The sequence below is a fragment of the Callospermophilus lateralis genome, chromosome 8 (assembly GCF_048772815.1).
Source record: "Callospermophilus lateralis isolate mCalLat2 chromosome 8, mCalLat2.hap1, whole genome shotgun sequence".
Lineage (NCBI taxonomy): Eukaryota > Metazoa > Chordata > Mammalia > Rodentia > Sciuridae > Callospermophilus > Callospermophilus lateralis.
The window spans coordinates 10,728,273-10,750,699 of record NC_135312.1 but is presented as its reverse complement, the minus strand read 5'-3'; the positions used below and the strand labels follow the sequence as shown (position 1 = coordinate 10,750,699).

The following is a 22,427-nucleotide window of genomic DNA, read 5'->3' as shown; positions in this document are numbered from 1 at the left end:
AGGACAGAACCGCTAACAAGGCACCCACGGCATGAGCTCACTCCCTTGGACACAATAACGGATGGGGTTAAGTGCTTTATTTTTATCTTGCTAGAATATGGCAAGTGGTTTCTTTAAACAGCTTTAAGACAGTCCTCATGAGACATTGGGTCCCTACTTTATTATCAGTGACTCCAGTTCATTACGAAGCAGCCACGTGATGCTAGACTGATATGGCTCTGGCTCTGGTGTGGAGAGAGTGGCCTTGCCAGGCTGCAGGAGGGTGGGATTTCACATACACATGAGGAGGCTCATCCAGAAAGTGGCCCTCAGACACAGCAAGGGGAATCTGGCATGGAGAAAGTTTCCGCACTCCCAAACGCCCAGGGAGTGGGATGAAGCATTTCTAAATAAAGCTTCGTTGGGGCTATGCAAGAACTTAGGGCTCTGAGAGAATTTCAGGACATTCCATTAAAATATATACGCAGGGTCCGTGTAGTTGGACATACAGATTTCCTGGACAAAGCGACACATTCCTCCGGAGGCAGTGAGGGACTAAGGGTGGGCAGCTCTGCACTCGCTTCTCAGCAAACCCATCAGCCAAAGCGACCTCACCCTCACATTGGCACGTGGCTGCTGGATCTAGGTACCCCACCTGCTTTTCCCTCACGGCACCCCTTTCTTTCTCCTTACAGGCTTAAGAAAATGGTGGACAATTTCTACTTTTCTCTTAACCACTTCTGGTAGGCCTAGCCCCTCAAAAACCACATCATGCTCCTAAAAAAACAGGAATTGCATAAAACTGAAATAATTTTCTATTTCTCTCATCTTATGTCCCCAAATAACATGGTCCAGAATTTTGATGCCCACACCACTACTTTATTCTTTAAGAACAGCTTTATTGAGAGGTAAGTCACATACCACAAAGCTCATGCTTTAAAAATAGGCATTTCAGTAGTTTTTATTTCTTTGTTCATCAGATGACAGAATTTGGGTTGTTCCCACTCTTTGACTATTATGAACGTTGTTGCTCTGAACATTTGTGTATGAGAAAGTGTGTGGACATACATATGTTTTCAATTCTTTTGGATCCAGACCTAGTTGCTGAATTGTTGAGTCATATACTAATTCTAACTCTATTTTAAACTTTCTTAGGAACTACTAAAATGTAGTTTTAGTGGCTGAAGCATTTTGCATTTCTATCAGCGATGCGCAAGAGTTCCGACTTAGGCACATTCATGCCACTATTTATTATTATCTGTCTTTTTTTTTTTTTAATTACAGCCATCTTACTGGGGTGCATTGATAGCTAAGTGCAGTTTTGATTTCCATTTCCTAATGGCTAATGATGCTGAGCATCTTTCATAAGCATGTCCATCAATTATGCATCCTTCTTGGAGAAGGCCTACTTAAGTCTTCAGCCTATTTTAATGTGGGGTTATTGGCTTTGTACGCTCTAGATATTACTCCCTTAGCAGATATTTGACTTGAAAATATTTTCTCCCATATGGGTTGTTCAGAGCTTTGATGTCATCCAGGGATAAGAGCCTCGGGACATCTCAGGCCCTACCTGGATGTGCAGGAATAATGTTGGGACTTTTCAAAGCCACCAGTGGACAGCTCCTTCCCTGGTTTTTCACTTTAAGATTTTTTCACCATCCTCTTGTAGACCCCCAACTGGCAATGCCATCTCAGCAACTGCTCTGCAGGTAACCCCTGCTTATGGTTTTCACAAATGTCCAGTTCTCCTGGAGTGAGGGCTGATTTCGTCAAATAAGAATAACCCCTGAGAAAAGAACTTCTCAGGAAGCTTAAATATACAGGTCAAATAATGACGATGCTCAGGCAGTAGGACTTCTGAGGAGATCTAGATGCATTTTCCCTTCCAGTGACTTCGAGTTGCTGGCTTTCCCAGACACCACAGCTGTGAGACTATGAAGCTATATCAAGGGGGATAGGATTAAGGCAAGGGACCAGGACACTGGGCTTGCTCTTCCTACTGAGACTCAGCTGCTTTTGTGGGGGGGAGGGGGTGGAACTCCTTGGACTGTTGCAAACCTTTAGATAATTTCTTAAAATAAAGTAAGTTTGGGGCTGGGGCTGTGGCTCAGCAGTAGCGCACTTGCCTGGCACATGTGAGACACTGTGTTTGATTCTCAGCATTGCATATAAATACATAAATAAAATAAAGGTCTATCAACAACTAAAAAATAAAGTAAGTTTATTTTGACAGCTTTCCCGATGTTCTGTTTGAGGATGTGGGTTCTCTAAGGTTCCTGCTCTACCATTCTGGAATGCCCCACCTGCCCTTATTTTTGCAGAAATTTCTTCACTTCTAGCTAAGCTGTTTCTCTGTGGCTCTCGCTGCCTACACCAGAGCAGCTGTGTACCTTGGAGTACACAAGGACTTCACAAGGACTCACTGTGGAATTAGAAGCAGGGTATCTGGGGGTGTTAATTGGTATTATCTGAGTCACATGGGTTGTAGAGTAGGTAAGCATGTGAGATGACTCTTTTCTCCACCTTCTGCTCTAGATAAAGAATATATGTCTCAAAGTTTTTATTGACTTAAATCTCTGTCATTAACAATTATTTACTGAGTTTTACAGTGTCTCTATGGGTTCATCAATTTTGTTTTATTAATAACTCTAATATGGCTCAATCAAAAATTCAGTTTGTTAGCAGGGTAGACAATAGAAGATTCTCAAGCACAAACATACATAAAATCTGGCAGGGAAGTGGAATGAAGGCATTTGAGAAGAAAGGGATGGTATGAAATTTCCAACGGCTACAAAAGAGTGTATTATATCTGATTTAGCTGAGACTGTGATGTTTAGATTCCTTTGGGAAACGAAATGGATAAATCCTTTCATTTTTAAACATAAACATGTATAATAGGCCACAGATTAAATGTTTGGCAACTATTTAAAAGTATGATAAAAATCTGTGGCAATTTAAAAATATGCAGCGGGAAGCTTGTATTTCTAGAGGGGCAATGATGCCCCCCCTAGAAATACTCTTGGGGAGCAGTGGCGGTATGGAGGGCTGGGTGACCACTAGCCTGAATGATCTCACTTCTGCTTTTCCTGTTGCATAACCCCACCAAAAACATCATCTGCCCCCTCTTGAAAAATTCCAGGGACGGAATGTAAATATGGAGTTGGGTATTTGTGGGACGAAGGCAGCTTCACTTCAGTAGCAAAGGCCGGAGAGGAACAGAGAGGCCAGATGCCAAAGGGCTCGGGAGGAAAACTAACTGGGTGGAGAGTCAGACCAGCAACCCAGCATGCTCTGCACACCACAGTCAGAACTCTAGGAACACAGGGCTCTCCCCGACTTCCGGCAGGAAGAAGGCAGAGCAGGGGGGACGAAAGGTGGAGGGTGGCTGCCCCTGGGGTATAAGAACCTGGGTGATTCTTTTATTTCTTTCTCCTGATTTTTATAAAATAGACTAGTGTCACTTATGTCTTTACATAAAAGGAAGTCAAAACAGGCGGAGAATGATCAGGCTCTCCCTGGGGTAGGAACACCAGCACTGCTGATAATTCACATTTGCTGAGTAGCTCTGGGGGGACTTTTCTGGTGACTTTCTTTTTTTCTAGTTCTCCCAGGTTTTTTCTCTTTTCATATATATTTTTAGTTGTCAATGGAGACAATATTTTATTTCGTTTATTTATTTTTTATGTGGTGCTGAGGATGGAACCCAGGGCCTCCCACGTGCTAGGCAGGCGCTCTGCCACCGAGCCACAACCCCAGCCCCATCCCAGGATTTTGTCTTCTAGCCTCATTAATGTTCTCATTTTAGATTAGCTGAAAATTCAGGAGCCCTCATTCTGGCTTATGTCTCCTGAGTTCCTTGGGCCTTGGGATTCCTCTTTGCCATGCTTCAGCTGAACTCCCAGGCTTGGGAACTATCTGCCTGGACCAGACTAGGTGCTCTGACATCATTGTGGTATGGCACAGGGCAAGGGGCTTCAAACGGGACTTTGAGAGACTCTCAGAATAGCCAAGAACATCTCTCTCTCTCTCTCTCTCTCTCTCTCTCTCTCTCTCTCACACACACACACACACACACACAATGTAAAGGGGTACCAGAATACCACACTATCAGGTCACAGAAGAAGGGGAGCCAAGCTGGGGTGGGGGCATACTAAATGGTTAGGCTTGGGTGTTGAGCTGAATGAGAATCACTGAAGGAAATGAGCAGAGGAGTAACGGGACCTTATTATTATTATTTTTTTTAGCTCACTCTGGTTGTTGGCAGGGGTGGGGGGAAAGGGAGAGAGGGGGGGTGGGGAGGGAGAGAGAGAGAGAGATTTTGATCTGTCAGGAGGCTGTTGCCTTGTTCTAGATGAGAGACAGAGACCAGGGTGGCAGTTAGTGGTGGAGGTGGTGGGAGAGGGTCCTACTTTAGAGTTATTCTGAAAGTGGAGCACTGCTGTCATGGCTTGGATGTGAGCTGTCCCCCACAAGCTATGTTAATGCAAGAATCGTCAGAGGTGACTGATTAGATGAGGACAGCTGTAACCCAGTCAGACCACCCCATTGGAAAGGACCAGGAGTGTGGCTGGAGGAAGCAGGTCCCTGGGGTGTTCCCTGGAAGGGTTCATCTTTCCTGCAGCCCCTGCTCCTTTCTTTCTCTGTCTCCTGGCCGCCACGGACTGAGGAGCTTTCCTCCGCTGCGCCCTTCTGCCAAGATGTTCTGCCTCACCCTGGGCCCAGGGCAATGGAATCAACCAACCATGGTCTTAATCTCTGAAATCATAGCCCCAAATAAACTTTTCCTCCACTGAGTTGTTCTTGTCAGCCTTTTTGGTCACAGGAATGAAAAGCAGGCAGGTGTTGGTGGTGATTTGTTGTGGGCAGATAAAAGGACAGGAGTCAAGGATGATTCTTGAGCTTTTGGCCCAAGCAATAGAAAAATGAATTTAGTAAGGTAGAGAAGTTGTAGCAGGAACAAATTTGTATTGGGAGAAGGAAATCAGAAGCTCAGATTCAGCTGAGTCAAATTTGAGTCATCTCAAATTAGATGACAGACCTAACTATTGTAAGAGCTAAAACAATAACCTTCTAGAAGACCTAGGGGAAAAATATCATGACCTTAGGCTATGCAAAGAATTTTTAGCTACAACCCAAAAGCATGATGTATAACTAAAAATAAATTTGAATTTATCTAAGTTAAAAACATTAGTACTTCAAAAACACTATTGAAAAAGGGAAGACAAACCATTGACTTAGAGAAAATATTTGCAAACTATATATCTGGTTAAGTACATGTATCGAGAATATATAAAGAACTCTTTACAGCTTTATAGTATGACAAACACAAAAAAGTTTAGATACAAATTTTGTTAAAAAGATAAACGGTCAATAATAATATCAAGAATACTCAAAATCATTAATCATTAGGGAAATGCAAGTTAAAAGCACAAGAAATAACACTATATAGCTACTCAAAAGCTGGACAATGGTGCCTCCTTACCTGCGGCTACATGTGGCCAATCACAGTCCAGAATTATTAAATGGAAAATTTAAGATATAAATTTTAAGATATATAAATTGCTCACTGCTTTGAATAGTGGGATAGAATCTAACGCCATCCAGCTCCCTCCTGCCCAGGGCATGAACCGTCCCTTTGCCTAGTGCATCTGGGCTATACACACTACCAGCCTGTTAAGCTTTAAACTTGGTGACGGTCTGGGTTGTCCAATTAACTGCCATGGGATCGCAGTTCTTGTGCTCAAGTGACCCTTCTTGTACTTAACAGGGACCCCAAAGTCAAGAGTGGTGATGCTGGCAACTCAGACCTGCTGAAGAGAAGCTGGGAAAGACTTCTGTTAAGTGCCAAAGGTGGAAGTTCTGACTTAATAAGGAAAGAAAAAAATCATATGCTGAGTTTGCTGAGACCTACAGAAAAATAAGATATTTTGAGAGGGAGGGAATACTCATACCTTTTATTACAGAATAGTAACATTGTTTGTTTTATTATTAGTTATTGCGAATCTCTTGTTGTGCCTAATTTACAAATTGAACTTTTTTTATGGGTGGTCATGTATAGGAAAGAACAGTGTAGAGTTCAGTACTATCTGCAGTTTCAGGCATCCATTGGGGGTCTTGGAACATGACGAGGGACCATGTAGTTAAAGTTAGATGATACCATGTGTGGAATAGGCTGCAGAGACATTGGAATATGCTATGGGTGGGAAAGTAAAATGAAGCAGCCACTTGGGAAAATAGATTGGCCATTTCTTAAAAAAATTAAACACAAATTTATCACATGACCCAGGTTCTACCACTAGGAATCTTCCCAAGATAAAGGAAAACATAAGGCTATACAAAGACATGCTGCACGTGTTCATAGTGACACTACTTATAATAGCACCGAAATGAACATAATCCAAATGTCTATTAATAGGTGAGTACATAAATAAAATGTGTTATGTTTATAAGATGGAATACAGTGCAACAATAAAAAGGAATGAAATGTAGATACATGCCACATTTATGAATCCCCACCAAATTATTTTAAGTGAAAAAGCCAGATGCAAATCGCTGCATAACATATGATTGCATTTACATGTAAGGTCCAGAAAGGGCATATTTAGGGATAGAAAACAAATCAGTGTTTGTCTAAGGCTAGGGGTTGGATTGGAGATGGTCCAAGGTAACTTTTGGGGCTAACAAAATTGCATTGTAGTGCTACTGCCAAAGCCTATACATTTACAAACAATCACTAAAGTGTGCACTCACACTAGTGAATTTTATGATGTATAAGGCTACCTCAATCAGGCTATTAAAAGCATGAGTTGTCTAATTAGGTATGCAAAGTAGATGTTGCATATTTATGCTAGAAAAGGTGCAGGCTTGAAAATTTGGGGGCTGGTCAGTGTACAGAACGAATTTTAAGACTTGCTATGACAACGTGTTGATAAAGAGGCCACACCCTGAGCCTGCAGTGCTCCAACACTGAGTGGGGGGATGTGAGCAAGACCCACCCATAGTGAGAGGGAGGAAGAGAGAACACCAGGTGGGTGCAGCCCTTGAAGCAAAGTAAAAAGCCAGGAGCAGTAGAGAGCTGCTTCTGTTGGGGCTGGAAACTAAGGAAGATCAGGACCAAGAGCTGACTGTGGAATTCAGCAAGTGGACAATTCACTGGTGACCTTGACAAGAACATTTTTGGTGCATGAGTGGGGATGTTTTAGATTGGAGTGCATTCAAGAAAGGGTTAGAGACAAAAATGGGAAATGATGAGTCTAGAGACATTTTGATTTGAAGAAAGTTTTTTTTTTTTTTTTTTTTTGAAAGGAGGCCAGGGAATTGAAGCTATGACTAGAGAGAAATGTAAGTCATGTATTTCCTTGTAACTAAAGATACTAGGCAATGTTTATTTACTCATGCGTTGGTTAACTGTGATGTTTCCTGCATCCCTCGTGGGCATCCTCTGTCTAGAATGCTCTTCCCCTGCTCTAGCTGCTGGTCTCCAGGGCAACTCCCAGGACCCAGCTCCTCAGGCCGCTCTCCTGGACTCTCGTAGTGTACTTCACTTCATTTGTGTGTTGGGTCAGTCTCTCCAGGTCTCGATGACTTTTAGTAAGCAAACTAAAGTCAATTATTCATTTCATTTACATCAAATTTCACTGGATTCTGAACTTTCTTTTCAACCAATTCTGAGAAATTGGCTCTGAAAAGATACTTTAATCAGAGACACTAACAGGAATGAATGGAAAACAGATGTTAGTAATGAAGAAATTTATGTTCATAAGAAACTACTTAGCGTTTGATGGTTATTCCCTTAAGAGATGGTGCAAGATGGAACTGTGGGGGAATGTGTATACTCGTAAACTAGATGTTTATTTGATTTGGAACTAGGACATGTTCAGTGAAAGGCTTTTATTTGGATGCTATGACTTTATATGTGTTTGTGGAAGCCAAAGCTTCCACAGCAGAGCTCTGTGCTGTTGTTCAGCGGGGAGATGATACCTCTGGGCATGAGTCTGGTGCTGTGTGGGAGAACACAGGGTCAGTGATACGGGCCTTTCAGTTTCTGAATGCAGCCTGACCCTGACAATACTGGACCTGTAGCAATGCCACAGTGTGACAGATGGGTACAAATTCAAGGTGAGCAGCTGGGCTGGTTGTGTTGAGGAGCATCCCAGATCCAAGATAGGTTTGGGAAGTAAAGAGTCAAGGGAGGAACCAAACCTTTGGATCCAGGTGGCGACTTGGTGTAAGGGCACACTGTTCAGGGTGGCAAGTTCACACGCCTGAACCAGGGCAAGGCCTGGGGCAAAGAGCAGAGGGCCCGGCTTGAGACTGAGCTCACTCAGCATGTACTGTGTAGCGCCATCTGCACATCAGTGCTGTGCCAGGCAGAGTTGAAAGGCAGTCTCTGGCCTCTAGGGCTTCAGGTCTGGTGGTGGTGGTGGGACAGGGCTGGGCACGGATCTCAAGATGACTTCAGATACTCACATAGCCCAAGGGGCACGGGAGCACAGGGCCTGCTGGGCCTCCCAGGAGTAAGGCATGCTTTCCAAAGGGACAGCATGTTTTCTTTGATTTATTTAAGAGGAATAGCTAGGATAAGACAAAAAAATAAAAAATTAAAAAAAAAAAAACATTAGGGATGGGGCAATTCTAGGGGAGCAAAGGGCAATAATCTACCTGAGTGCCAATCTTTTGGGGAAAAAGGAAGGACAGTCAGATTGACAATCTTGTGAAACTTCTTACCTGAATTATGTCTCATATTGAGACTCCTTCGGGTTGCTGAGAACCACATTGTATCATTTGCCATTGTGTCTTTTGTGGGCAAGAGCAACCAGGGTTAAATCTGTCAGTCTCTTGACCCTGCATTGCACCAAGCAAGAACGTGGGCTCTGGAGGTCAACACATCTGGGCTTGGATTTTAATCCACCATTTCTAGCTGTTGACGGTCTCTGGACCCTCATCACCTAAACTATAAAACAATGCCTAAGAACAGGAGTGTTCTGGTAATTAATAGCAAAGTACATGTGAAGACCTGAGCAGGGTGCCTGCCAGACGGCTGCCTAGCTCAGAAGGCGGTCTTAAGTTCTCAAGAGTTCAAGGCTATCAGATTGATCTGTGCATCTGTCTGCCTGCCTATCTATTGGTCTGTTTATCCCCTCACGCCCCTTCTCAGGAGTATAAGTCTCAGATAAATTAGAGTTCCATACCTTTCTCAGTATTTTGAATATAAACTCTTTTGTTAGGACTGGGGGAGCACTAAATTTGGAGTTTTATCTAGAAAATGTAGGCAACAGTGTTTATGGATTGTTATAAGAAAAAGCCTCATGATTCATTTATAGACTCTTAGCTCCAGCCTAGGGAAGCAAGCCTTTCCTGGCAGGTTCACTGGCAAACATGCAACTTCCCCTAACATAAAATAGAGGAGGAGTGCAGGAAGGTTTGACATATATGGAATCAACTGATGCAATACATATATTTTCAGAATTCACATCAAGACCACATGATGATTCCAACTGGTGCAGAAAAAAATATCACTGGACAAACCTCAGCAGTTTTTCATGATGAAAATGTTCAATAAACTAGAACTAGAAGGGAGCTACCTTAGTATAATAAAGGGACCATGAAGATCATACAGCTGAGATCACATTCAATGAAAAACTGAAAACTTTTCTTCTGAGATCAGAAACACAGCGAAGATAACTGCCCTCACCAAGTCTATTCAACATAGAATTGGAAGTCTTACCCAGAGTAATGAGGCAAGACAAACCTCAGTCACCCACACTAGAGAGGAAGAAGTAAAATTATCTCTGCACACAGATGACATAATCTTATATATAGAAACTCTTAAAAGAATCCACAAAAAAACCTTGTTACTGTTAGAACTAATGCATGAATTCAACAAAGTTGCAGGATACAAAGTTAACACATAAAAATCAGTTGCATTTGTGTATAACAACAATAAACAACCCCAAAATGAAAGTAAGAAGATAATTCCATTTACAATAAAATAAAAATAATACTTTGGAGTAAAATGCTAAGAAGGTGAAGGACTTGTTCACTGAAAACTTTAAAACTTTGCTGAAATAAATTAGACACAGACAAATGGAAAGACATTGCACATTTATGGGTCAGAATACTTAATGTTGTTAAGATGTCAATACTACCAAAACAATCTATAGGTGCAATGCAATCACTATCAAAATCACAATGGCATTTCTTTTGCAGAAATAGAAAAATCTATCCTGAAGTTTTTAAGAAATAGAAGGGATCTTAAATAGCTAAAACAATTTCAAAAAAGAACAAAGTTGTAGGTTTCACACACCTTGATTTCAAAGCATATTACAAAACTACAGTAATCAAAACAGTGTGGCACTAGCAAAAGACAGACATAAGACCACAGGACTGGGTACAAGTCCCCTCCTCCTTTGCTACTTGCTCACTCTCCTTTAACATCCCTTGCCTCCTGGATGTTCCTGAAACACACCAGGCACACTCTCGCTTTATGGCCAGTCCTGGAACATCCTCCCCACAGGGATCTCTCATTTAATTTTATAAGTAGCCATTCTTCTCTCATTCCCGCCCGAGTCCTGGCCAGCTTATTCGTGGAATGGAATGGAAAGCCCAGGCATAAACCCTTGAGTGTATGGTCAGCTCATCCTCAACAATGGTGCCAAGATCACTCAATGGGGAAAGGACAGTGTTCAACAATGGCTATCCACATGCAAAATAATTAAGTTGGTTTTTTACCTTATACCATATACAAAAATTAATGAAAAATAGATAAGGGCCCAAATATAAGACATACAACTATAAAACTACTAAAAGAAGACGTAAGGGAAAAGCTTCACGTTATTAAATCTGACAATGACTTCAATATGACATCAAAAGTACAAACAACCAAAGCAAAAATGGATAAGAGATCTGCATCAAACTAAATGCTTCCGGCTTCAAAGATGACACAATCAAAGAGTCCTGGACACAAGGGGACAGAGTCCTGCTCTCAGGGAGTTTCATTTCAGCGGAGCAGATAACCAGCACGCAAGAAGCTCACTGGAGCCTCCCGGGAGGGGATGTGCTCACCAGCGGAAAACAGAGCAGGTGGGAGGACGGTATGACCGGGTGGGAAAGGGCTAGTCTTGATGGGAGGTCAGGGCAGCCTTCTCCAGCGTCTGCCTCTCCCCAGCCACCGGCTCCCTACGTCAGTATGTCCATGTCCACTGGATGTCCAGCAGGCATCTCAAACCTTGCATGTGCATTTCTGACTTCTACCCCCACATCTGTCCTTCCATTTCCCACTTGCTCAAGTCAAAAACCATCAGACCATCCTTCCTTTCACAGCTCTTGCTCAGTGTAGGGCCAACCTGATAGGCTCTGCTTTCCAAATACCCAGCTTCCCCCACTTCCTTTGCCCCTTCCATAAGCAGTCCAGATGCTTTCCCTACTACCTCCTACCTGGATCTTTGCTGTTGGCCACTCCCTGTCTCTGTCTTGCCTTGCTCCTTCCAAACTCTATTCTTACCACAGCAACTTTCAACCTTGGTTCCGATCAAATCAGTCCTCTGCTCAAACCCCCCAGCAACTCTCAGCTAACTTGGATTAAAAGTCCAAGGACTCACAGAACTGGGTACAAGTCCCCTCCTCCTTTGCTACTTGCTCACTCCCCTTTAACATCCCTTGCCTCCTGGATGTTCCTGAAACACACCAGGCACACTCTCGCTTTATGGCCACTCCTGGAACATCCTCCCCACAGGGATCTCTCATTTAGTTTTATAAGTAGCCATTCTTCTCTCATTCCCGCCCGAGTCCTGGCCAGCTTATTCTGTACCTTCCTTTCTCTATAGCATGCCTCACCAGCTGCAATGATATATTTATCACGCTCATTTCAATTGTGATCTCCTTTTCCCTCCCTGGGACAAAACCTCTGTAGGTGTTGAGACATGCTGCTTTTATTTTACGAACAAACTGAAGTTTAGGGAGGTTAGGAAACTTGGCCGAGTGAGTAAGACAGGTACCCACTTTGAGGCCAAAGCCACCGGACTTAACTGCTACATCATGACTGCCTTCAGTCAGCTGTGTGATAAACACGGGAAGAACTTCCCTTATGTTGGAACCAAAGCTCAGGAAGTCAGGCTTCTTATCCGTCAAGTGCTCCGTTCCTCCCTCCTAGGATATTCTCTCTGCAGCTGAGTCCACCAGTGCTTGCAAATCAGCAAGAGCTTTCAGCCATATTCAGGGCTTTCTAGATACCAACTGGTCATGTCCTGACTCAAGTAGGTGTGTCTCAAGTGAAACTCCATACGTTGCCATTCTCCAAATCAGAAAAAGGCTTTTAATTTTGACTAATGTATGGATTAATTTTCTTCTTCTCAGATACTTCGTTACTCTTTATCTAATGCCCCATAATATTTAGAGCATTATATCCTTTTATTTATTTAATCTTCACAGTCACTCACACGGTCATAGTGAAGAGTTTGTCCCTCTCGGTCTCTCCTGCTTTTTTTGGTGCTGGGAATTGAATTAAGAGATGCTCTATCACTGAACCACATCCCCAGCCCTTAGACTGAGAAGTTGCCCAGGCCAGCCTCAGATTCGCAACCCTCCTGCCTTGACCTCCCAAGTCGCTGGGATTATAGGCATGTACCACAGCACCCAGCTCCCCGTTTTAGAAATAAGGAAAGAATCTAACTTTTCATAACCTAAGCCTTTATTACTGGCCACCTCAATAACTACTTAATGCCCAATAGCTATGTTAAGGACTGAATTATATCTCCCTCAAATTTTTATGTTGAGGCCCTTACCCCCACAGGGATTGTATTTGGAGATATGCTTGTAGGAGGTAATTAAAGTCAAATGAGCTCATAAGGGTGGGGCTCTGGTATGACCTGATTGGAGTTCTCATGAGTCTAAGAGCTAACCCCTGCATTGTGATACATGTCTAAAGAAGAGGGCCTGTCAGCCCAGAGCAAGATGGTGACCATCGCTCATTGGAAACTGGCCCTGTTGGCATCAGGATCTTAAGAGTCCCAGCTTCCAGAACTATGAGAAAATACATTTTTATAGTTTAAACCACCTGTCTATGATATAGACTGCCATGTAGGGTCTCCCATAAAGAGACCAAACTGAGACACTTGTAATCTTCAATAAGGAACAATTTTGAGCATTTAGAAAAAGCAACAGCTCTATGGGATGAATTCTGGTTCTGCTTTTACTAATACCTAACAGCTCTCATGGTATCCTTGCTTTTGGATTAGAACCACATTTTTCTTAGGGTTGGACTTCAGATCAATTTACTCCCAAACCCTCTAATTTCCAAGTTACTTTATTCCCCAGCTCTGCCACAGTGAAAGAGTGTAGCAATTATGTAACGATCAAAAAGTGTACCATATTTCTCCTCCTGTCGAATCCATTTTTCATGAAAAGCAAGAGGGAAGGGCAATCACTTTCCCTATAATGAGCAGATAATGTTCCTTGCACAGGAGGAGCAAATGCTGTAATATACAGGCCAAGGTTCTTGGAAGGGGAGGGCAAGTGTGCAGGGGATGAGCGTAGGCCGCTGAGAGCTCAGCTCCTCCCTCCTTTCTTCCAACATTCCATCATGTTCCAGGTGCTTGACGTACATGTCTCCCTGTGTCACCCTCCTTTGAATGTCTACATCTTTTATTATCTGCACCATTGCTATTTCTATTAATGCTTCCTAACTTATCTGCTGATAGAAACATGTCAAGCTTGTGTGTCCTGTCTCCTAGATAAATGCTGACCTGCAAAATGACCCACAGACTTGTGGCAAAGTGGGCTGGACAGGCAGTGACTGTGCATCTCCAGGAGGCAATTAAAAAGTCCCAGCTGAATGGATGGAGAAGGGGAAGCACTTACTGCGTGGGCCCCGCCGGGCTGGCATGGTCAGAAGGCCAGTCTCGGGTTCTTCCTGCCTGGGCTCCTGCTGGGAGTCAACATGGGATTTTTCTGACACCATTTCTTGGGGGCCAGCAGTTGATAACTGTGAAGAGAAGAGCAGAGGTTCAGTGATGCCCAGGACTTCTGTTGGCTTAGTTCCTCGCTTGGGATGCCATGGTTACCAGTGAGGTGATGGGCCTTAGTAACTATTCAGACCTGACCCCCAAGGCACTGTGCCCCCCCACCCCAAAGAAACAACATCAGCCCTGAGTTTTTCCAGATGGTATTTTATAAATTACCAGGGTATCCCCAAATAAGATGATTATTTTCACCTTTTCTAAGTAAAATGCATAGAACTCTGCAGAAAATCACCATCAAATAATCCGCTCCCCACTCAAACAGATTAGAAACAGCTGCTAACGCGTCACTGGCTAACCTGTGGCAAATCTTGAGTCCCCACTTTGGGTGCCCCCAGAATAGCCTCCTTTGTCTTCCCCAAACTCTCGGGGGAGGAGAACAAGTAAGCAGAGTTGGCAATGTTGCCTCTGTGGCCCGACAAGCCACGGCTTGCCGCCAGACTGCCTGGCTGTGGACTTTGGGCAAAAGCATGGCTTTCTCATCTGTAAAACAAGGAAAATGTCACCGTGTGGGAGGCATTGAACAAAGCACAGCAGTTCTGACTTAAATTGATGACCTGGGGTGGACCCGAGGCTTCTTAAGGAAGCCCTCATTCCGGGCTGTGGTATGGGTTAAATTCAGCACCTACAAAGCTGGAAGCCTGGCGCGTCAGTGCGGGACAGGCGAGGGCTAGCAGATGCCCCTCTCCATCCCTGCCCCTTCCTCCTGCTCAGTGGGCAGCCTAAGCCCTGCTGGGCCAAGCTCCCTGTGCCTCTGGCTCTACAGCAAAGGCTGGAACTCTGCTCATCTGCCACCTCGGTGTAAGGGACAGAGCAGCAGGCACAATCCACAGGAAAGGGTTAAAGCTCCAGGGTGCAGATCTGGCTGAAAGTCTCCCAGGTCCCCAAGAGTGGCCAGAGACTGGCCACGTGGGCTGGGCATCCTCTCCGCCTCCAACCCGCCCCTACAGGGTTTCATCCCAGCCTGCAGGAAAGGACCGGCGGCTCCTCGGCCCAGGCGGACCAGAGTGGTGTGCGGGGCGTGGGGGAGCCAGGGGGGAGGCTTCTTCCCTGACTTGGCTCTCCCAGTGCCTCCCCGCTCCCCTGTCCATCCCTTTCTGGGCAGCACCATCACGTGATTCCTGCCTCAAAATGGCGCTCCCCTTCCCTCCCTCCCAGTCTGGCTTCTCCATTGTTCCAGGCAAGCGTCTCGTCCACCATAGCCCTTTCCCTACTGCCCTTCTCAGAGGAGGGCAGCTCCTTACCAAGGGAATTGATTTACCTGGAAAAGGCTTATCTTGCTTGGGGATGCTCCCAGCCTAAGAAGGGAACTCCTGCAGAGAGGTGGGGGAGGGACAGCCAGCAGACCCCGAGATAGGAATCAGCCTCTGGCTCAGACTGAAGCGGAATTCGGGCTTGGAGTTGGAAAAAGAGGGAGTTCCCAGAGATCTGTAATCCTGCACTGCCATCTACCGCCTGTGCTGGTTTAGGGCCTTCAGCAACAACCCTGACATGACGGCTGTTTCCCTGTTTCTAGACTTCTCTCTCAGGAGATTGGAGGGAACTTACAGGGAAAATCTCCGAGTATGGACCATGTCCTGATTGTGAGGATCACCTATCTGTAAGCTCCCCGCCAGGGTCCTGCACACTGGACAGTCTATTTGCATCCCTGTCTCACTGTTCCCCAGAGTGTGCCCCAAATTGGTACCCCAAAAGGGACACTTCCCTGGGAAGATTCTGTGGCACCAGGGAAGGGGGGTGGCGCAGGCAGGTTGATCAAGGGCACCAACATGCAGACAGGGCTTCTCTTCACTTCCTACCCGTTTCTTTCTTGGTCTTTGACCCTTTGGGTTCTTCTTCCGACTTCCCACATCCTCGTCCTTCTCATTTTCAGTGAACTCCTTTGTTAAAATGCAAAGGGAAGAGAAGGAGAGTGTTAAAAGAGGGAAAGAGGGGTGTGCTTTTCAAATCACAGTCTTGACCTTGGCCCTCCTCCACTCACCTTCAATGTGAGGGAGGTTAACAATCTAAGTAGCCACCACTGTCCACCCTTCACCAGAGACCTGTCTTGAAAGTTTGTATCCAAACTGAGTGATTGTGAATGAGGTGGTTTAGGGTTTTCCATGCTCACAGGCCCCCATTCATGCTTATAACGTTTATTGAGCACTTATTGTGTTCCAGGTCCTGGCAGCACAAAGAAGAAAACTCGCTCCCCACTTTCAAAATTCACATCTAAGAAAGGTGACAAAGGAATCTGCCAGGAAGGATGGAGAACCATAGACCAGGACAGACGTGAAAGTCTCATGGGTTGGTTTTTCTGCTTCCCAACTTCACCAGCACGTGGGGAGAAGTAAAAATGCAGTAAATTGTTATAAAAACCCCAAGTTAGAGAATATTTTGGCAGATCTCTTTGAAAAGGGAATATGGTAAATGTCATTCTCTTTTTTGCACATTATGCTTTCTGAGGTTTTAGACATCAGGTGTTACAACTGGAAGCTCTGAAGTGCTTTTACTGTGCTGTCCTAGAGTTTGGCAGACTGGGGCATAAGTGAACAAGAAGCTGCAAGACAATCACAGAACCTTTCTCCCTGGTACCCCAGCTTATGAATCTTCTCTTTCTAAAGTTGGGAAATGTTTTGTTTTCGTACTGGGACAAAGATGCAACATAAAACCTGGATTTTAATGATCTGATATAAGGTCTCAAATCTCACTGGGCCAGGCCCCAGTGACTCCTCACTTCCTTTGGCTGTTGGGGTCAGGGAAGGTGTGGGCTTCAGTGACAGAGAACAGAGCTGAGACCCCCACAGAGAATGAGCTAGGTTGGGGCTTTCCTTAGTGCATGTGACCGATCTCTCCTCCTCAAGTTCTGGGTAGAGGCCTTACCTCTTTCTGGCCTCCTTTCCTCACCTCCTTAGCTCCATGATTCACCAGTTTGATCGTAAGGTGGTGATAACATCAAAGTATGGTTTTAGGTTCAATTCTAAATTTTTATTGGCTGAGAACGGACTTGGGAGAAATCTAGGTCATCTTTTCCTTTCTAATGTTTTAATCCTTGACCAAATGACTAACTGTCCATAGGACCTCTAGTAAGAGGAAATGTGGGTCACCGCTTTATCCCCAGGGACAAAAGGCAGAGAGTATATTTGTTGTACACATGAAGAAACTTATGTGGTTGGTCCGTACTTGATATTTTGCTTAAAGTTAATGTGCAAGGTTTTAAATTGAGCTCCCTCATGTGTTTTAACGCACTGCACAGGGGACAGCACACTGTCTGCATTTCCGTCTCCGTGGTCTCGAGATGGTGAGCCCCTCAGCCAGTGGAGAAATAAGGACACAGGAACACTGTCTTCTGTTCAGTGGTCTACTGTTTCCAAAGGTACACAGCTTTCCTTCTCTGGTCTTGGCAGTTAGTTTTTGTATACCATGAGTCAGAAATTGCAAGACTCCTGGGATAGTTTTATTAGCATTATGATCTACCACTGTTACCTTCATTCTGAATTCTTAAGGAAATCAAGGTGCTTCAGGCAGAGCTGGGCTCCAGAAACAGGTAGTAAGTTAAGCTGTGATGGATTGGAATTCATGAAATGATGTCAAACTAATTTCAGAGTGTTCAGGCGGAGGTAAGACCCGGAGTGCCCACAGGGACGCTGGCCTCACATCTGCCCACCTCTGCACTTCATGCCTGTGTGTTTAATTAAACTAAATTTGGTCTGAGGACGCCTCCGTACTTTGAGTCCCTACTCGACAAACTACAACCCACCTTGGCATGTAAACTAATTGAAAGCCTCAGTACTTCTGTAACACCCATCATGGCAGCTAAGCTCAGGTGATCAGACCACGTTCACCTAAGGCAACTCTGAGCTGTGACGAGTCAAGCTGTTCCCAAGCTTCGCTTCCATTTTCTGTCCTTACATGCTGCCTGCCCACGTGTACAGGGGCCTCTCTGAACCTCCTCTGGTTCTGAGGTTGTTCTACTGATGAATCGTTCTTTGTTCAAATTCAGTTAAATTTAATTCATCTAAAGCTTTTCTTTTAACACATGTGATAAATGCTTGTTATCGGCCTTAACTTCCTCATACAAAACATCCCAAGGGGCCCTGTAAGTAATGACTTACCTCCGAAATTATTTTTATTTTTTCTTCCCTGGAATTCATTTTATCTGTGATAGATCTCTGAAGAGAAAGAAGAATGAAGAAGTCAGGCATTTTGAAGTCAATGACATATTGTTCTTTACATCAGTGCATATGAATTAGACCTTAGGTGGAGAAGAATTTCTGTCCACCAGGGATACTTGCAGATTCCAGGACTGGTGGAAAGAAGTACCAAAGGAGAAGGGGGATGCCAGACTCCCCTGCCCCCATGACCCTAGCTTCAGGGCACACAGTCTTGGTTGGAATCCAGCTCTGGAAGGACGACATCACACCTTCTTTCTCTTAAACCTTCACCATTCTATCCCTCCTCACCCTCTGCCCTTGATCTTGGTTCTCATTTTCCTAAGCAAAGAGATGAGATCAGGGAGGGACCCAAATCCGCCTGCTATTACCCACCATGAGAGTCAGGTTAGCATCTGCCTATCACCACTAGAATGTGTTTGTAACAGGGCAGAAACCGTATTTTCTTCATTATTTACACCCAGAGCCTTGGACCACAGCACGCACAGACCTCAGTTTATATATATCTGATGAATGCCTAAGTTACTACTGATTGGCTGCCTCTTCATGGCCATGTTCTGGAACCCTTTAGAGCCTTCCTCTTGGTGCTAGGAGAGAACACGTGGAGGAACACCAGGCTCAGGCCTAATATCCCGGAATCTTCCCAGGACTTGGTCAGTTAAGCAGCTTGTCTGAGGTGTTCAAAGTCTCCCGGACCCTCCCGAGGAATTAGCGGGGAAAAGGGAAAGGATCTGAAATTCTGTTGTCTTCCACACAGACTCCTCACAGGTACAAAAAGCAGAAGGGAGAAAGGGGAAATACTGGGGAATGCTATTGGCCAAATTATATTGTTACAAATAGGCAACGACAAACCTCACCATTATGTTCCACTATGATGCACCGACAAGAAAACCAGAAGAGAAATGATGAAACTAGATCAGGGGAAAATAAAAAGTTGAGAGGGTAATCAATAGCAGATGAGTGAGGAATGCTAAAGGAAAAGAAAGCTCTCAATTAACTGCTCTGGTCATTATTAACTGGAAAAGAAAAAAGAACTGTGAAGTATTTTAGCACGTAAAAAAATGATTCTCTCTAAATAAATATATTACACATGGAAGAAAGAAATAGATGTGAAAAATGTATCGGGATTGTTTTTTTCTACACATTCTTTCCTGATCATTACCTTTGATTTGTTTCTAAGGAAATCAAATGACACCAGAATTTATTTTTCTCATGAACACTGTTGCTAAGAAGAGATAAATCAACACCACTCAACTTTAACATGCCACTTATCATCACTGTTTGCATTGGGCACTTATTAATATATTCTTATTGGCAACATCAAAACAGGATCTGTAATTTATTGCACACTTATTTTGTGCTTTCTTTAGATAAACGTCCTCTTTATTCCCTACAATAACTCTGCTGGCCTAGTAGTACATGCCCCAATTTATACAAGAGGAAACTAAGACTGATGTGTTATAGGATTTGCTCAAGGTCATAGTTATTGAATGTCACACTCAGAATTTGATTGGGCAAAGGTGGGGTGGAGAGCATGGGGGCAGGAAAGATGGTGGAATGAGATGGACATCATTACACTAGGTGTGACGCTACATTGTGTACAACCAGAGAAATGGAAAGTTGTGCACAATGAATCAAAATGCATTCTGTTGTCATATATACCTAATTACAATAAATACGAATTTGACCTCAAGAGTGTGATCCAAAATCCTCCCCATTCGCTGCCACCTCTGTCTCACCATTTAGTCTTACTTTTGTCATGTTATTAGTAACTATTCTAGGCTAGTCTATTATTCTGGAAATATTTACCATTGAAAGCTGTGAAGCCTTGTACATGTGATGAAGGGCTTAGGCTATGTTAGGTCAATGATTTACTTCACTCAGTGCAGAAAACCAAACATTTTTCAAGGAAAGTACTAACACCATCATCAGAACAAATGGATGGTCCCTAACAAATGGATGGTCCCTAAGGGTCATCAGCAGACTATAGCCTCATCCTGAGGACCTTTTGGGAATCCTATAGGGGGCAGGGAAAGGAATGACGGCATTGGAAAGAGACAACATTGTATATTATCTGATATAATAATATATTATCTGATTACAGTGAAACCCTGGGTTTACAGAAAAAGTGAGACCTTTGTAAAAAAATTCTATGTACCTGTGCTCAAATGTGAGCTCTACTGAGCAACACGCGGTCTTAGAGCAAGAGCAATGCCTTTGTTTCTCTCTAGAACTGTGGTCCTGCTTCCTCCCTTGAAGGGCGACTGGTTTATAGGGGCTCAGTGATAGATGTCTAGTAAAACGCCTAGCATGGACCAGGTTCTCTATTTGGGTAGGTTTTAAGAAGAAGTGGTGGGGGCTATGGCTTAGTGGTAGAGCTCTTGCCTAGTATACTACAAGACTCTGGGTTCAGTCCCCAGCAAATACATACACACACACACACACACACACACACACACACACAAATCACAAAAGGTGATAGTAGAGAAGGGATGTGAAAGAAATAAGTGGGAAGGGAAAAGAGCTTAGGGGACAGAACCCTCTGTCATAAAAAAGAACTTTGGGGACAGTGAAGAGGACAGGAGATGTCACATGCACCTCTTTTGAATCTATTATCAAGTTCTGTAAGTTATTCCAGCCATGGCTTTATAAAGCATAATGTTAGTGACAAATAGTTTTGTAGAATCATTTAATCAGATGAATTTAATCTATACTGCATTCAGAGCATGCATGTACCATATGTGTGCTGTGCTGTGTGGGACGTGCTAATCCACTGAAGTGCTGGAAGCCCCTCCCTGGCAGGAGGCATCTCTGCTCCAATGCTTTCAACCTTCCCAGTTGCTGAAGGTACTCAGCTCTTTGTGCTTCTTATTACGTTTATAGGGCTGTCTTCCCAGCCAACCCCCAGCTTCTGACCCAGTCTAATTCATTTTTGCACACTCTCAACTTAAGCCATGGCCTGGTGCATTGTTGGATGCTCCATAAATACTTGAATGAGTGACCTTATAAATGAGCTCTCGGAGATATGTATAGAGCGATATTTCACTCTGCTAGTGAATTTCTTGGCAGAAAAGTTTTTATAAAAATGTGATAGCAGACGTGTATTTCCCCGTAGACTTTATTAGCTTTTCCTAGCACCTCTTTGCAACAAAAGGGAACAATCAGTTGAAACCAAGGCCAGGGACTCTTCCTGAGGTCTTTTGGCAGGCACGCAATCCTCAGCCCTGTGGCTGAGTCCTTTCTCAGTCCAATGGCAAGAAAAGTGAAACTGCCCATAACTAGTACTTGAACCCATTTGAACTAAAAGGCCCAGAAATGCAAAACCCAGCAAATGTTTTGCACAGTGCTGGCCAGAGAGGATTTCCACTCAGGGATCCATGTGACTGTGATTAACTGGATTTACGTTTCCTGCAAGCCAGACACCAGACAGCAGCTCAAATCAAAGCCGCCCGTGTAATGCTCTACCTTCCTATTCCAGAAAGTGCAAAAGCAAGCAGTGACGAGAGCCCCTCCACTTACAATTAATTCAATCCACTTTCCATCTTCAGTAGCCAGGGAGAGACAGAAAGCAGAACTCCTAGCCGCTGCTAAGTGAAAACAGGAAACCCTGGCTGCAGCCCTGGTCCCGTTAGAAACTGGTTTACCTTAAGCAACTTTACACAGGGCACTTTGCAGATTCTGCTTTCTGGGATGGAAGAGGAGTGGAGGAGATGGCCTGGGTGTGCCGCCGAATCTTCTAGACCAAGAAGTGCCGAGTGTGGGCGAGACTGGGCTGCTCTGGGAAGCCCGGGAAGCTGCAGCCATGCCTCAGGAGGAAAACACCAGCTTAGCAACCCGTTCCCAAGGAAGGTCATTGGGCGGCTTTTTTTTTTTTTCTTTTAAAGTGACAGTTTACTTCTAGTTGAAGAATCCCACGCAGTGGGAATGCAGAGGGGTGCAGCCTACAGTGGGACACAGAGAGATCAAATTAGTGCTGAGGTGATGGAAACCCATGTCTCTAAGAACTCTACCCTTCCTCCTGTCATTTGATTGTCATGCATCATTCCTAAAGGACAGATGATGCTCAGAGCAGGGACACTAAAAGGCCCCAGAAAGGTGTCTAATTCAGAGCAGCAAAATCTTCCTTCCTGGAGGCACTTCAGGGGACCTAAGTGTGGCCCTGGGGGGATTTGGGGCTACCTTGGAAGACTGAATGCAGGAGGGGCTTAATCTCTGCTTATTCTCTGACTCTCACTATAATTCCTGAAAAGGTGATATACATGCTATGGCTTTAAAAAAAAAA

The 22,427-nt window shown here is 44.2% G+C and overlaps 1 protein-coding gene across 3 annotated transcripts in view; it reads right to left on the bottom strand.

Moving 5' to 3' along the window:
* The window catches only part of Cc2d2a (coiled-coil and C2 domain containing 2A), a 100,783-nt gene extending 78,934 nt beyond the window's left edge, over positions 1-21,849 (bottom strand). For 2 of the 3 annotated variants that reach the window (XM_076864550.2, XM_076864552.2), the window contains exons 1-4: positions 21,790-21,849; positions 18,089-18,145; positions 15,794-15,874; positions 13,837-13,960 (exon numbers count right to left, since the gene is read on the bottom strand). In XM_076864550.2, the coding sequence (XP_076720665.2) occupies positions 13,837-13,960; positions 15,794-15,874; positions 18,089-18,127 (244 nt within the window). In that variant the 5' untranslated portion in view covers positions 18,128-18,145; positions 21,790-21,849. Of the gene's footprint in view, positions 1-13,836; positions 13,961-15,255; positions 15,333-15,793; positions 15,875-18,088; positions 18,146-21,789 lie in introns of those variants that run through there. The other variant, XM_076864551.2, reaches the window with a different exon arrangement.
* Positions 21,850-22,427: the final 578 nt, after the last annotated feature.